Here is a 17,025-nt window from a genome sequence, read left to right as displayed (position 1 = left end):
TTTTCAGGGTGGCACAAACCTTTAATCTCTTTAAGGCTGAGGCAGGCAAATCTCTGTGAGTTCAGGCAAGCCAGTGCTACATAGTAAACTTTGTCTTAAAGGAGAGAGAAAAGTGGTTGGGGAAGGTAGGTGCAGACAGCATAGTAGGTTGGAGGCAGGCATGAAATAGTGGAGGAAGCCAGCCCAGCATGACAAATTCATAAAAAACAATCACACTGTGTGATCTGAGTTACTGGTACATACAGTGAGTTCTCAATAAAGACATGGAATCTGAAGGGAAAAAACAAGGCTGAAAAGTTCAAGCATGAGATCCCAGACATAATCCCTGCTTCCAAAGAGCACATTCTCTTCTTGGTGGCTGCATCACACTTACAACTTGGAAAGTGTGTGCAACTAATGCCCGAGGTCATTCAGTCACATGGAGACACCTGGTCCTATGGACAAGTAAGCCTAGGCTTCATTTCCTTTCTTTTTCTTTCTTTCTTTCTTTTTTTTTTTTCCCCCGAGACAGGGTTTCTCTGTATTGCTTTGGAGCCTGGCCTGGAACTTGGCCTGGAAATCGATCTGTAGACCAGGCTGGCCTCGAACTCATAGAGATCCGCCTGCCTCTGCCTACAGTGTGCTGGGATTAAAGGCCTACACCACCACCGCCTGGCTCGTCATTTCATTTCTATTAACTTTGATATTGTTGGTCTTAATCTGATGCTTAGTCACTTTTTCATATGCATTTCATTATTCCTGCCAGTCTTGTCCTGTCTGTAAACATGTTTCCCATGTATTTACGGCATTAATAATATGAGTCGGAGCAATATATCGAGGCCTGTGACAAGCTCTCCTGCTCTCTCTGCTCTTTCATCTTTCAATAAAGAGTAAGTATGCTGCCAGAATCTCATCTTTATAAGCATCCTGTCTTTTGAGCCACTGTCTTCCTTTTTCATCTCTGACCACACTTTTTTTTAAAGTCTTTGGATGAATGCAATGTTGTCCTACAGCTCTTTCTGCTGTATGGACTATACATTTCCAAAACAACTAAAATATCTTCTTAGATTGCAAAGTAAAACATGTGTGTATTTTAAAAAGGAATAAATGAAAAGACATACCTTCCTTGTAGCTAACATCATTTCTGAGCTGAGGTTACTCATACAAAAAGGAAAAGCTGAAAGGCTTTTTTTAAATGTTTATCCATAAAAACATATTAAGTGGTTAGAGTCTCACTCTACTAAGCCAAGTAGACCTTGTTTGAAGAACAGCATTAAGTCAAATATTAGAAGGAATACTTAAGAGAATGACTGTGGACTTGGCTCTGGTCAGGGCCTTAATTGCTTCTGGGTAATAAGTGGGTACTTAAGGAAGCACAGTAACTCTTCTGCAGCCTTTCAGTGGTATTTGTTTAGTATAATCTATTTCTACAAGCACTCCACTTGTTATAGGGACAAAAGACTTTGTTAAAGGATGTATAATGTTATGCGTGTTGGTGCACACATTCTAGAAGACAACATTGTGAGTTATCGGCCCGGCTGAGCTATATAACAAGATCCCATCTCAAGAAAGAAAAGAAAAAGGAACAAATTTGTCAACCAAAATAAAAATAGCTATTGTTTCTTTCACAAGTACCATGTTGACTCAGGTACAGGAGCTCATAGTAAGTCACCACCAGGGAGTAGTGAGGTCTTAATATTTTGTCTTAGGCCACCTGAGACAATGGAAATTCTCTCACAGAACACAGCATAGAATTGATGTCTTTAGAGAAACTAGATAATGGGGATAGCAAGGGAAATTTGAAACGTCCTTCAAAGGCAGCACAAAAAGAACGGGCAAAGATGCCTCTCCATGGTTCATCATTCATCACTGATTTACACACCTGTCTTTCCAGGCAGATTCTCTATGAAGTACTGAAGAGACTGTCACAGAACTGATTTACTCTTCAAGATTACACTGGTTGCTCTGTAGAGAATGGACTAAAATGCCTCATATGCAGCATCTCTATAGGAATTTGCCCTGACTAGGGGCAACAAAGAAATAAAGACATAACACATCCACAGAGATGAAAAGCTGGGATCAGATAGTCTAGACTCTCAGATGGAGAAACCTCAGCACTGCGGAAGCTCAGTGTGTTTATTATATACAGCACAGACAGTCAGGGTTATTTAATACAGCTGAACAAGACAGCAGGGTCATGCCATCCAGTGATGGTCCACCTTTAATCCCAGCACTGGGGAGGCAGAGATAGATGGATCTCTGTGAGTTTGAGACCAGCCTGGTCTACACAGCAAGTACCAGGACAGCCAGAACTGTTACACAGAGACACCCTGTCTTGAAAAATCAAAAGTGAAAAGAAGAAGAAAAAAAAAAAAGGCAAGGTTATGACATACAGATAAACAAGGAGACAGGGTTTATGGTGTACACCTAACCTCAATAGAAGCATTCTCTGTAGGGAGCACTCTTCAGGGCATAAATGTCTTGGGGGAGGGGGAAGGACATTTTCTGTACACACTATCAATATATGCACATGGGCCTGAAGACGACTTTGTCATCCCTCTGAGCCCCACTTTGGGAGCAGAGGTAGAAAAGGCTTTGCCATTTCCCTGTAGGTCTGAGGCCATGTTCCCTGACAAGCCCGTGTCTATGTTAACATTCATTCAGGACTTCACTCAGTCAGGGCTTCCTCCAATCCCCATACTGGAAGATGGCAAAAGTACAAGGAAAGACAGCCTGATGATAGTGGCTTATGCCATTAATCCCTGCACTCAGGAGAGGCAGGAGGATCTCTTGTGAGTTCAGGGCCAGCCTGATCTACAGAGTGAGTTCCAGGACAGCCAGGACTGTTACACACAAAAACCGTGTCTCGAAAGAAAGAAAGAAACAAACAAAAGTAGAAGGAAAGAAACCAGTTTAAGAAGCTACAGTTAGCCAGACGTTGGTGCACGCCTTTAATCCCAGCACTCGGGAGGCAGAGGCAGGCGGATCTCTGGGAGTTCGAGGCCAGCCTGGTCTCCAGAGCGAGTGCCAGGATAGGCTCCAAAGCTACACAGAGAAACCCTGTCATGAAAAACTAAAAAAAAAAAAAAAAAAAAAAAAAAAAAAAAAAAGGTTATAGTTGTCTAGGCAACAACAAGTGGTGGCTTAGATTAGTATAAAGACAGAGAAATGTTTGTATTCAAGAGCTAAAGTGGAAGTGTCCAGTACTGAGACAAAGATAACAAAACTCTTGATTTGTCTTCCTATTGTCTGTTCCTAAAATCTACCATGGACGCTTAGACCAAAAGCTAGAGGTACAGATGTCATGTTTCTTTTATTTCCCTTCAACTTAATAAGCAAGTCATCTTTGCTTCCATCACATTTCCAAAATCCTCCTCAAATTGATATATTCTGTCTTCCTGTAATCATCTCTCAAGTACAAGCTATATTGCAGGTAACTACAGCTGCACTCTGTGTGTGTGTGTATGTGTCTCTGTCTCTGTCTCTGTCTCTCTCCCCCTCTTCCTCCCTCTCTTGGATTTTTTTGTGACAGGGTTTCTCTGTAGATGAGGCTGGCCTCAAACTCACAGAGATCTGCCTGCCTCTGCCTCCCGAGTGATGAGATTAAGGGTGAGCACCACCACTGCCCAGCTTGCTCTCTCTTTTCCAAACACCTACCAGATATTCTTGTGGAGACAAGCAAGCAACTAAATTTATGATTCTGAAGCTCAGAAGAGAGATGAACTAAGCTATAAGCTGGGAAATGAACATAGATAGTTTGTAAAACTGTAGGGACTGGATGGCATCACCTATGCAACGTGAATACACAGAAAAAAGATCACAGTACCACACCAAGTGACATATTTTAAGATGGAATTTAGGGGGGAATCCAGGAAAAGAAAGCAGCTATTCTGATAGACCACCCCAAGACCACCCCAAAACCTTCTGGATTTCCAATTTTTTCAGTCCCTGTCATGGAGCCAATAAATTACTGTTTCCTAAAAACTACACTGTTATACTCTTATTTCCTAGGTTGTTTGGTTCCTGGGTATATGTACATGCATATGCACACAACTTGACCTTAAAGATATTATTCCTTCCTATAACCTTTCCTTCCTATAACCTTTTTTTTGTTGTTGTTTTGTTTTTGTTTTTCGAGACAGGGTTTCTCTGTGGCTTTGGAGGCTGTGCTGGAACTAGCTCTTGTAGACCAGGCTGGGCTTGAACTCACAGAGATCCGCCTATCTCTGCCTCCCAAGTGCTGGGATTAAAGGCGAGCGCCACCAACGCCCAGCCCTTCCTATAACCTTAACCATCAATCCTAAACTAGTATCTTCCAAATAGCATTAGGGCATACTTGTGATATGTAGCTTCTTAGACCTTTTAAGATCCAAGAGTCAATTCTCTTGATGAATTTTAAGTCAAATTATTTTTTTATTTTTATCTCTTAGTGAATACTAAGCAATGGCTTTTATTAAATGTTCAATAACTCTCAACTATCATTTCATTATAATTTTTAAAAAATTATTATTATTGTGTGTGGGCAGGTGGCTGCATGTGCCACAGCATGAAGGTCAGAGGGCAACTTTGTAGAGTTCATACTCTCCTTCCACATTTACATTGGTTTTAATAATCAAATTAAGGTCCCCAGGCTTGTGTAATAAGCACCTCTCAGCCATCTTGCCAGCACTATCATTTCCTTCCTTTTTACATGGTAAGTGATGAGAGACAATGTGGATAGCAATGTTAATACAATCCTGTATCTAAAAAGGAAATTTAGTTTAAGGAAATCAGCAACTATAACTAGAAAAGCACTCTAATGAGAATGGAATTATTATTATTATTATTATTATTATTATTATTAGTAGTAGTAGTAGTAGTAGTAGTAATAGTAGTAGTAGTATTGGTTTTTTGAGACAGGTTTCTCTGTGTGGCTTTGGATCCTATCCTAGAACTCACGCTGTAGACCAGACTGGCCTCGAACTCACAGAGATCCACCTGTCTCTGCCTCCCGAGTACTGGGGAGAACAGAAATCTTTATGAAAACTCTGTAGCTATTCTGTATTTGTTATTTTGTTTCTACCAGCACAGACTGTGATTTGAGATACAAATTAATCAAATGGGGGTAGGGTGCTGAGGACTCAAGCTGAGCAACTTTGGCTTAACAACAAGGGTAGTTAAGTAGGGAGAACAAAATGGAAAACAGAAGCTTTTTAAAAGTACAGGAAATAGGATGATCTCTGGGGTCAAGCAGAAAGATTCAAGCCAAAAAACAAAAACAAACAAAAAGCCCAAAGGGGTTATTAGGCTTCAGAGTCATAGGTCTGTATCCACTTATACCACTCTATCTGGAACCTAAATTCTTTGATCATTATATTATTTGTATCACCTGAGTTCCCTGAGGCTATATAACACCTCTCCTTGCTACTTTGTAAAGCTTTGTCTAAAGAAATATATTATTCTTTGAAAGAGTATTTGCTACAGATTCCTGTCCAATTCTTTCTTTTTTTTTTGGGGGGGGGGTTAGGGTGGAGGTCAAGACAGGGTTTCTCTGTGTAACTCTGGCTGTCCTGGAACTAGCTCTGTAGACCAGGTTGGCCTCAAACTCACAGAGATCCACCTGCATCTGCCTCCTGAGTGCTCAGATTAAAGGCATGTGCCAAAGCCCAGCTCCTGTTCAATTGAAGGGACCAGCTCCCCATTTTGGCAGCCATGACAGTAACACGTGCTTGCCATGACCTTGCCCTAGTCACTAGAAGTCAGATGCCTGCCTCATGGCAAGGAACCAATCAGAAGTTAGCTGGCGGCGCTATGCTTTACGGCTCTGAGTGTGCTTTAGGCACATGTGCACAGCAATGACACGCAGAGCATAGCCACCACCCTGGGAGGGCCTATGGGCTATAACAACTAATTGGCCAATCAACACAGGGCAAGCCCTCCAAGCCTGGAAGCACACCAATCCTGAGCCTGTGCATATCCCTAGACACTCCCCTTACGCTACCCTACAAGATCTCTGCAGCCAGTTCAAGTTGTTTTTGCTAGCCATCTGCCATGGAAGGTGGGTGAAAGACCCAAGCTCACATGGGGTTAGCTCGTTAAACAACAATAAAGCCTCATGCAGTTTGCAGCAAGCTTTCAAATCCGCCTGGTGATTGGGGTGACCGAGGTCCTGGGCTGGGACCCCGGAGGCCTGAGTTTTCAGGGGTCTAACACAATTTCTATACCATTATCTCCAACACCAAATTAATGGATGTTTTATGGTTTTAATAATGGGGTTTTACAGTGCTAGTGGGAAACAATTACTATGTCAAAACTTTAAATAAACATTACTCATTTTTGGCAATAGGAAACTACAACTCTTATGACTACAACATAGTTACAATAGAGTACAAAATAAAAGCACATGAGTCTATTTACGAATCGTTTTCCCATTTATGTTTTAAAATGGAGTTTCACGTGTGGCCCAGGGCTTGCCTGGAATTCCTGAAGTTAAATGATCCTTCTGCCTTAGCCTAAGATGTTGCAGGGATGGCACTATAGCTCACAAGAAGCAACCTTGCCTAGCATACATGCTTGAGTTTTGCTCAATACTTGGAAACATGTTGTAGCTTCTCATCCTCATCCCTTGTCATCTCTATAATTGTTTTCATCTGAATTTAACTACCAGGGTGAAATGAGTTTCAACTACTTTTTGAGATGGAGGAGGAAGATTGCCAAGTGCTGACCTAGTATATATCCTTATTCCAACTCTGTCCTTATGGGGTTTTTAATCTTACAGACATTCTCTCTAGTCCGTGTGGTTGACTCATTTCTGAGTCATTCTCTTGTCTCATAAAACAATGCTCAAGTGTCTGATGGGATAAAGAAAGTCAAGAATGAGTTTATTAAAACTATAAAAACTGCACTAGCCGGATAGTGGTGGCGCACGCCTTTAACGCCAGCACACGGGAGGCAGAGGCAGGCGGATCTCTGTGAGTTCGAGACTAGACTGGCCTACAAGACCTAATTCCAGGACAGCCTCCAAAGCCACAGAGAAACCCTGTCTCAAAACAAAACAAAACAAAACAAACCAGCTGCACTAACAAATATGTGTGTATATAATGCATTAGTGCGTGTGTCTATATCCCACACTTTTCATATGCAACTACAGATAAACTGATTAAAACATGCCATGATCAAGCCAGGTGTTGGTGGTGCACACCTTTAATGCCAGCACTCATGAGGCAGAGGCAGGTGGATCTCTTTGAGTTCGAGGTCAGCCTGGTCTACAGAGCGAGTTCCAGGACAGCCTCCAAAGCAATACAGAGAAACCCTGTCTCGAAAAACAAAAAACAACAACAAAAAACATGTCATAATCCATATTTAGTACTTCGTAAGTATCTCTCTCACCACTAGTTAGTTGTCTGAAGGGACCACGTGAGAACATTTGCTAACATTACCCCACCTTTTAGACTACAGTGTTAGTATTCTCCCTGCAGCCAGACTATGACTCAACTGTGTTCACTACCTCTGCTTTCTCATTCTTTCAAAATCCAAGAGCCCAGTATATATTCCATTATTCTTTAAGGATATTTCTCTTACTTCTTCACATTTAAAAGGCAGTGACAAGCGACAGATTTCCCTCACTGCGGGGCCAGACCTGGTGTTCTCAAGACGCTACCGTAATGGACACCTTGACATGACAGCTGCAACACTCACTATCAAGTCCAACCACCTATGCGATATCACAGCAGGTGCTGCTGCGTCCTGGATTCCTATCAACGAGAGGAGTCAGCAATGCGTCTACCGAAGGGGAAAAGAAAAAAAAAAAAAATGGCCTTCTCTAACCTCCCCTCAGCTCCCACAGCAAACCACCTAATAATACAGCACGGGTTTCTTTCCACTTCAAAATAGAGACACGCGAGCCTCAGCACGTTGAGACTAAATGGATGACAGTCATTAGACTCCGCGGACCTGGCTGGCAGGAATGTGTGTAGGTGGCCACTAACTTTACGGGGGCGAGGGGGTCCTTCAATCCTAGGACTCCCCTTCCCCGGCAACGCCACAGAAGGCAGAGCCCCACACCCTCCGAGGCGCGGCGGGAGACTCCTGGGGGAGAGGACAAAAGGCGCTGGCGGGGGAAGACTCACCGAGGCCGGCCGCTGAGGGGCCTGGGGAGGCTCGGGGCTGACGTCCATCCTCTCGGCGCCGTCCGTCTCCTCGTCCGCCATTTTAAGGGAAACGAACGCCCGCAGTTCCCGACCCCCGGCCCCGGCGAGCGGAAACCTGTGGCCAGCCCGACGCGCCGGAGACGACACTTTTACGACGGCCCCTGAAGTCAGGTTTGTCGCAGCACCCGGAGAGGCTTCCGGTCGGCTTCCCGGAAGCAGGCTCCCGACCTGCCAGGCGTAGGCTTCCACCCCCTGTGTTTAGTCCCCAGGCCGAGCCCCTAGGGGAGTCCTCGCGGCTCCGTCTGTAGCCCTTAACCCAGGTAGGCGTGGTGAGGTGACAAAACCTAGTCCTTTTGTCGTGAGAGGAACACAAACCGGATACAACGCCCTTAGGAAAACTGCGGGAAGAGAAAAAGGTAGATGTAGGGAAGCATCTGGAAACACCGAGCGGGAAAGAAGCTGACACAAACTGCAGATTTATGCATTCGTGCATCTAGATGCAAAGGATAGTTCTGATCTAGGAGGAAGCACCCAAGGCCAAGACCAGGCTTGGAGGACGAAGGTGATCGAGAGTTAATTTAACATCATCTGTTGTTTTTTGTTTTCTGTCTTTTTTTTTTTCTTTTCTTTTCAAAACGAATGTCCTAGCTCGGTCTCTAGTTCCACACATTCGTCCCACCTCGGCAGCCACCTGGCCCCTTTTTTAAGTTAAAAAAAAAAAATTCCTTTAAATTTTGTATGTGTGTGCGCGCACGTGCCACAACGCATGTTTGGAGGTCAGAGGACAATTTGAGGGGAATGGTTCTCTGCTATCTCGCTTGCCTTAAAAGTTTAAAAGTATTTTTTTTTAAGTGCAGGATCTGTAAAGGTCGAGTTTTCTTAACGTACTCCAACCAAAGCAACACATTACAATAGATAAGAGTCAGAACTAAATCCAGCTATCGTCTATTAAACTTAAGAAATTTGAAAAAAAAATAATCATTCCCATATTTGGGAGTAGTTTTTTTTTTTTTCAGTTAATTTTCATTTTAAATGCTGTTTACACCCGGTGTAATGGCACACACCCTTAACCACTCCAGGGGCAAAGACTGGTGGATCTCTGAATTCAAGGCCATCCTGGTCTACTCAGAGTTCTAGTACAGCTGGAGCTACACAGTGAGATACTATTTCAAAAACAGAAAAAGGAGAAGAAAAAAGGGAAAGAAAGATGTTTATTTTAGTAATAATATTGGTTATTATGTTTAAATGGTTATAAACTAGGCGTGGATAGTTCACAGCTATAATGTTAGTTAACATTTGAGAAGCTGAGATAGGAAGATTGTTACAAGTTGGAAGCCAGCAGAACTACATAGTTCCAAATCAAGTCTAGCTGCAGAGTGAGGCCCTATCCACCCCCCCCCCGAAAAAAAAACAGAAGTTTTTCTCTGTCTTAAACTGTAATTAGTAAATATTGGTACAAACCACAATTTAGAAGATCTGGGGGTCGTGCACACCAATAATTTTAAGGAGTTTAAGTGATCTTGAGAAAATAAACTTAGAGAAACACTGTTGTGGAATCATTCTTTCTATCTTGAGAAGATACAATGTTGGGTGAAAAATCAACCCACTTAAACAATGTTTTAAAGGCCAGATGGCAGTGGTGCATGCCTTTAATCCCAGCATTTGGGAGGCAGAGGCAGAAGCAGATGGATCTCAGTGAGGTGGAGGCCAGACTGGCCTCTACCAAGTGAGTTGAGTTCCAGGCCAAGCTCCAAAGGTACTCAGAAAAACCCTGTCTCAAAAAAAACAATGTTTTATAAGACAAAAAAAAAAAAAAAAAAAGAGGGGGGTGCTAAGGCTAGGCTTGTGATTTCTTGTAAAGTGCTTATCAAGCTAACATGGCACAAGCTCTTATATCCCCTAGCACCTCACACATATACCACAGGCACACACCAACAATAATAAATGCACCTTAGACCAGGGTTATCATTCACAGGTAGAGTGTTTATATAGCATGCACTTTATCCTGGACTTAATCCTTAGTGCTTAAAAAAAAATGCAGCTAAAAAAAAATGCAGCTATTTTTATATTAACCCCCTCCCCCAAGACAGGGTTTCTCTATGTAACAGCCCTAGCTGTCCTGGAACTCACTCTGTAGATCTGCCTGCCTCTGTCTCCCAAGTTAAAGGTGTTTGCCACCACTGCCTGGCTATATTAAACATTAAACATGTTTAATGATGAAGGCTAATTGTTATACCCAGATGGCAGAGTCCCCCCAAAACCAGCAAGGAGACCAAATCCCATATGTAATAGCAAAGAGCCTTTATTCAAGTTTGAACTTGAACTCTCCAGGTATCTAATGCATTGGCACAATCAGAGAGCCTGGAGCTCAGTTGGGTGTTTTTTTTTGTTTTTTTTTTTTATCACAGCAGAGGCAGGGGTAAGGGATTTCTGAGGTTCAGGACCCCCTGATGAGCTGACATTTGTTTGGAAGTGTCTTGGTGAAAGGGGATGTTATGATAAATCTTTCCACGTGATCCTATCCATAATGGTTGGAATGTTAAGTATTTTCTCCTTGGATGGTCTATTCCTGGGTAGTGCCTGGGTGGTCTCAGTTTTTGGTCTTTCCTGGAGTCAGGTGTTAAGCTGAAACTTCAGGCCTACTTTCTGGTTGGTGTCTATTGAGCCAGACATGCCAAGTGTGTACCAAGCTGCCCTGGGCCCTACAATCACCAAAGTATTATTTTTTCTGTTAATAAAAAGTTTTTAATAAAGAATGCTAGTCATTGTCTTATGGTTACTATTGCTGTGATGAAACACCACGATCAACTTGGAGAGGAAAGAATCTATTTGGTTTACACTTCCACATTACCGTTCATTAGTCAAGGAAGTCAAGGCAGGGACCAAGAGGCAGGAGCTGATTCAGCCACCACGGAGGGATGCTGCCTACTGACTGCTCAGCCTGGCTTGCTCAACCTGCTTTTTTTTTTTTTTTTTTTTTTGGTGGGGGGGTTCAAGACAGGGTTTCTCTGAGGCTGTCCTGGAACTAGCTCTTGTAGACCAGGCTGGTCTGGAACTCAGAGAGATCTGCCTGCCTCTGCCTCCTGAATGCTGGCATTAAAGGCATGCGCCACCACCGTCCAGCTCAAACCTACTTTCTTATAGAACCAGAATCATCAACCCAGGTGTGAGCCTACCCACAATGAGCTTTACTAATTAAAAGAAAATGCCTAATGTGCTTGCCTATAGCCTGATCTTGTGGAGGCATTTTCTCAACTGAGGTTTCCTCCTTTCTGATGACTATAGGTTGTGTCAAGTTGTCAAAACTAGCCAACTCATGATATTTTTAATTTTGTCTCCATTCTCATACAGAAATGAGTCATCGGTGTCCCTACCTATAAAACATACCTTTTTGTTTCAGATAAGTATGTATAGATGGTTTTTATCAGAAGTTAAGTATCCCTTATCCAAAACACTTGGAATTAGAAGTGTTTTGGATTTGGGTTTTTGGGGTTTTTTGTCTGTTTGGATATTGGCATGTTTTCACCTCCATACTGAGATGTCTACATAAGATTCAAACCTAAACACAAAATTAACCCCTAGGTTTCAAAACTGGAAATCATTTTCTACTTTGTACTTTCTAGTTTTTCTTACAAGAAGTATGTACTAGTGTGAAGGTCTAATTTTTATTTTTTAATTTATTTTATTTTATGTATATGAGTGTTTTGCCTCCATGTATGTCTATGTACCACCTGTGTGCAGTGCCCAAGGAGCCCAGAAGAGAGAGGTGGAACCACCAAAACTGGAATTACAGATGATTTCGAGCCACCACATGGGTGCTTGGAATTGAACCCAGCTCCTCTGGAAAGAGTAGCTAGTGTTCTTAACTGCTGAGCAATCTCTCCAGCCCCCCAAAAATATTTTTAAAAAATCTGCCCATCTTTTTTAAAAAAAAAAAAGCATTTTCAATGTCTTTCTGCTTTCCCAACCAGATGTGATTTGGGCCTTTTCTTCCTGTGGGAGGAATAATTAGCTATACACTAAGCCTCTAGATGCAAATCCATTGGGATTCAGTATATTTTATTTTTACTACTGGCTGGTTTTTAAATTTTGGAGAATTAGCTGTTCTGAGACTTGGTTTCCTCATTTACAAAATGGATGCCTATATGATGGTGATGAAGGTTAATGAGATACTACCTAAAGCCCAGAATGCCTGGCTTCTTATAGTACAGTGTTTGGTAATAGTTAAGTGTACTTATTTATTTGTGGTTATCTTGTATACTAAAGCACTTTCATTTGTGGGGAAGGTGTCAGGGTTAGGGTTATATAAAGCATGAGGGGGACCATGGTAGATTTCATGGCGGGCAAGGGACAAACATGCCAGGCAGACAGAGCTTAAGTGAGAAGCTTTATTAGAAAGGGAAGTGGGGGGAAGAAAGAGAAAAGAGGTAAAGAGACACAAAGACACAGAGGAGACACAAGAGGGAGACAGGAAAAGTCCTGTCTGCCCCAGGAAAATGGGAGGAGGGAGGCACGGGGTGGGCGGGGACAAAAGTGGGTGGACTTTTCCTTTTAAAAGGCCAGGGTACATACACACACCTGCCATGCACAGGTGGGTGAGAGGTTTGCCTGGATTACAAATATCAGTATACAGTCTTTCCATTGAGGAAGTCTTGTTAGGCAATAGGGTCCCCAACCAAGTGTCTAGAGTTTATTACTGCTTGGTATCCTTAGGCAATGTCCATCAAGACTTGCCAAAGTCTTGATGGACAAAAAACTTCTTTGCTCTCTGCAGATCTTTCTAAACTTGTTCCCAGTCCCATTTAGAATCTTAGAGTCCTTGTTATCCCTATAAAAGACAATCTTTCCGATTAGGTAGAGTTGATTTAAGGATGTATTTGTATGTGTGTGAGCTTGCCTGTGAGCTTGCATGTACATCCGGTGCTCTTTGCTGCTGAGCCATCTCTCCAGCCTCTAAGTAGAGTTGTTATTGTTGTTGTTGTTGTTTGTTTTGTTTTGTTTTTAATCAAAGGTTAGGTATTTTTATCTAAAATATCAGAGATCAGAAGTGTTTTAAGTTTTATTTTTTGATTTGAATTTTTTTCTGGATCTTGGAATGTTTTTAAATTGAAAGGACCAGCTCCCCTTTCCGCAGTCATAATGGCCAAACACGTGCTTGTCTGACCTTGTCCTAGACACTAGAAAGTCAGATGCCTGCCTCGTGACAAGGAACCAATCAGAAGTTAGCTGGTGGTGCTATGCTTTATGGCTCTGGGTGTACTTTACGACAAGCACACAGCAATGACAGCAATGACGCAAAGCATAGCAACCACCCTGGGAGGGCCTATGGGCCATAACAACCAGTTGGCCAATCAACACAGGGCAAACCCTCCAAGGCTGGAGGCACACCAATAGTGAGCCTGTTCATACCCCTAGATACTCCCCTTACGATGCCCTATAAGATCTCAGTCCTGTGGCTTCTCAGAGTCTTTGCTAGTCATCTGCCATGGCGGATGGGTGAAAGACCCAAGGTAACATGGGGTTAGCTCGTTAAATTACAATAAAGCCTCATGCAGTTTGCAGCAAGCTCTCGAGTCCGCCTGGTGATTGGGGTGACTGCGGTTGTGGCCTGGGACCCCGGATACCTGAGTTTTCCGGGGGTCCAACAAAATGCATACTGAATATTTGGATAAGACCAAAATGTAAACACAAAATTAATTTAGCTTGAGCTCAAAGCGTCAGACAAGCAGCCTGTAGAGACAGGTTCTAAAGTTATCATTTTGGGGTTTTAAGACAGGGTCTCTATATAGCCCTGGCTGTCCGGAAGCTGAGTTTGAACTCATAGAGGCCCACCTACCTTTATTCTAATGCAAGAAATAAAGGTGCCCAACACCATGCCCAGCTTTTGTTTTGTTTTGTTTTGTTGTTTTGAGACAGGGTTTCTCTGTGGCTTTAGAGGCTGTCCTGGAACTAGCTCTTGTAGACCAGGCTGGTCTTGAACTCCATGCCCAGCTTTTTAAAAATAACTGCTGAGTTTTAATTGGAATTATTATGGTAATATATGTAAAAAGTGGTGTGTTCTTTTGTTGGCTTTTGTTTGTTTAGACAGGATCTCACTAAGTCTCCTTCACTGGCCTGGACCAACTTGCTATCTGTCTTCCCCACAGCTGTGGCTAAAGGCGTGCCACCACACCCAGCTGCATGTTTATGCTTTCTATATATGTCATGTTGGGTTGTTGTGCCCAAATTCTGAATCCCCAAGAGGCCTATTTTGATGCAAAACCAATGAGTCTTTTATTGCAGTTGTTTAATGAGCTAGGCCCATGTTAGCTCCGGCCTTTCATCCATCCACCATGGCAGATGGCTGGGAAAGACACTGAGAAGCCACTGCATAGAGATCTTGTAGGGCAGTGTAAGGGGAGTGTGTAGGGGTACGCACAGGCTCAGAATTGGTGAGCCTCCAGGCTTGGAGGGCTTGCCCTGTGTTGATTGGCCAACTGGTTGTTATGGCCCAGAGGCCCTCCCAGGGCGATTACTATGCTCTACATGTCATGTGCACTTGTCGGTAAAGCACACCCAGAGCCATAAAGCATAGCACTGCCAGCTAACTTCTGATTGGTTCCTTGCCACGAGGCAGGCATTTGACCTCCTAGTGACCAAGGCAAGGTCAGGCAAGCATGTTTTAGACTGTCATGGCTGCCAAAACGGGGAGCTGGTCCCTTCAGGGTTAATTTTTTTTCTTCAAAAATTTTATTTAAATTGGAAACAATTTTATACCCTTTATTTAAATAGAAATGATTTTATACATTTTATTTAAATTAGAAATGATCTAATTTCCTTCTCCCTCCCATCAAAATCTGTCAAGTCATTTGGGGCAGGGCCTAGGCCCTCCCCCTATGGCAACTCTTGTAACACAGTTTGTCTAACAAGCCCACACCTACTCTGAAAAGGCCACACCTCCTAGTAGTGCCTCTCTAGTAACCAAACAGTCAAATATGAGCCAATGGAGGCCATTCCTGATCAAACCACCACACAGACATACCAGAAAGTCTCAATTTAACACCAAAGAAGACAGCCCTATATCTTTGTACATGGAATGCTCTAAATTTTGTGGGAACTCCTTTAACTATAAGATCAGGTTGGTGCAGCTGGGGCAGAATTACATACAGCTAGCAGGGAGAGACACAGGCTAGAGTGGCTGAAGTCTCAGGTTCGAAGTCTCAGATGATCCTACTCATCCTGTGGTTCTAGGAGGCTTTTATACTCAAGAGGACTACATCCTAGGATACACATAGGAAGCCTAGTTTCAATTCAATAATTACATAAATAAGTTCTAAAAGGATGTATCCCAGCCTGTGGGAGTAGGAAGTCGCAGACAGCCATGAATTCTAGGTCATCTTTGGTGTACATAGTATCAGGCCAACCAGACTATATAGGAAGATCCAGTCTCAAAAACAAAAACAAACCCAAAACCCCCCAAAACATGTCAACTATGAGTCATCCTTGTTTAAAGCTTCTTTAACAGGAAGTACTAGAGGTGTCTGAGAGACCTCAAGATGGGCCAGAGCCAGTATATGGCAGAGTCCTGGCAAAAACCGAAATGGACCATCTTATGGCCCTCAGGGGGATACTTGGCGTCCTTAAGGTCAGGGTACAGGCAGAGTTGGAATGAGGGTATCACTTTGCTGGTATAAATGTGGGCTTCAGGCAGGATGCTGGTAGGGCCTTCTGGTGGAATATTCTCCTCACTCCGGGATGGACTGGCATTGAATCACCCATGAAGTGACCACTGGCATTGTACTTGAGGTAACTGCTGGTGTTGGACTTCAGGTAATTGAAGTAGGACTAGAGGTAAAGATTTTATTTATTTATTTATTATGTATACAACATTCTCCTTCCATGTATATCTGCACACCAGAAGAGGGCACCAGATCTTATAACGGATGGTTGTGAGCCACCATGTGGTTGCTGGGAATTGAACTCAGGACCTCTGGAAGAGCAGTCAGTGCTCTTAACCTCTGTGCCATCTCTCCAGCCCTTTCATAATATTTTAAAAAAACTTGTCTGACTTTTTTTTTTTTTTTCCAAGACAGGTTTTCTCAGTGTAGCTTTGTAGCCTGCCCTGGAACTCACGCTGTAGACCATGCTTGCCTCCAACTCACAGAAATCCATCTGCCTCTGCCTCCTGAGTGCTGGGATCCACTTGGCCTGACCTTATTTATTTTCATAAAATTAATTTATGTCATATGTGTTAATAATTTTGCAAGTGGGGGACCTTGGCAGAGTCCATGGAGGGTGAGGGACTAACATGCCAGGCAGATAGAGCTTAAGTGAGAGGTTTTATTAGAAAGGGAAGGGAGATCTGCCTGCCTCGGTCTCCCAAGTGCTGGCATTAAAGATGTGCACCACCACACCCCACCTAAAAATATTTTATTTTTGCTTTTAACTATATGTTTGTCTCTGAGAACGTGTTTGTGCAATTCAGAGCATTGTCCACAGAGACCAGAAGAGGGCAATGTATGCCTTGGAGCTGGTGGTCAGGAGCCACCTAGTGTAGGTTCTGGGAGCTCTGGAGACCAGGCTGGTCTCGAACTCACAGAGATGCTGGCGTTAAAGGCCTGCGCCACTACCGCCCAGTGGGAACCAACCTCTTATGCTTCCTTATGTTTCCTGTTTACATCGGTGGCTTATATTCCAGAGATGCTGAACGAATTGAAATTGGTATAAATTTCAAGACTGACAATATATTCCAAGGAAATAAAAAAAAAATGTCTTTCTCATGAAGAAAACATTTAATTGAGGCTGGCTCACTTACAATTTCAGAGGTTCAGTTCATTATCATCATGAAGGGGAGTCTGTCAGCAGCGCGCAGGCAAGACGTGGTGCTGGAGCAACAGGAAGTGGACTGGCTGTCACATTGAGTGAAGCTTGAGAAAAG

The 17,025-nt window shown here is 43.0% G+C and overlaps 1 protein-coding gene across 3 annotated transcripts in view; it reads right to left on the bottom strand.

The window, feature by feature from the left end:
- Positions 1-8,308, bottom strand: part of Ubr1 (ubiquitin protein ligase E3 component n-recognin 1) — a 123,726-nt gene extending 115,418 nt beyond the window's left edge. For 2 of the 3 annotated variants that reach the window (XR_003486564.2, XM_027422093.2), the window contains exon 1: positions 8,088-8,308. Coding sequence is in view for 1 of the 3 variants with exons in the window: in XM_027422093.2 (XP_027277894.1) it covers positions 8,088-8,168 (81 nt within the window). In the remaining 2 variants the exon portion in view is untranslated. The remainder of the gene's footprint in view (positions 1-8,087) is intronic. The other variant, XM_035447131.1, reaches the window with a different exon arrangement.
- Between the last annotated feature and the right edge of the window lie 8,717 nt (positions 8,309-17,025).

This window comes from Cricetulus griseus, chromosome 6 (assembly GCF_003668045.3).
Source record: "Cricetulus griseus strain 17A/GY chromosome 6, alternate assembly CriGri-PICRH-1.0, whole genome shotgun sequence".
NCBI lineage: Eukaryota > Metazoa > Chordata > Mammalia > Rodentia > Cricetidae > Cricetulus > Cricetulus griseus.
Note: the sequence above shows the minus strand (reverse complement) of the source record. Positions and strands in the feature narration are given on the sequence as shown.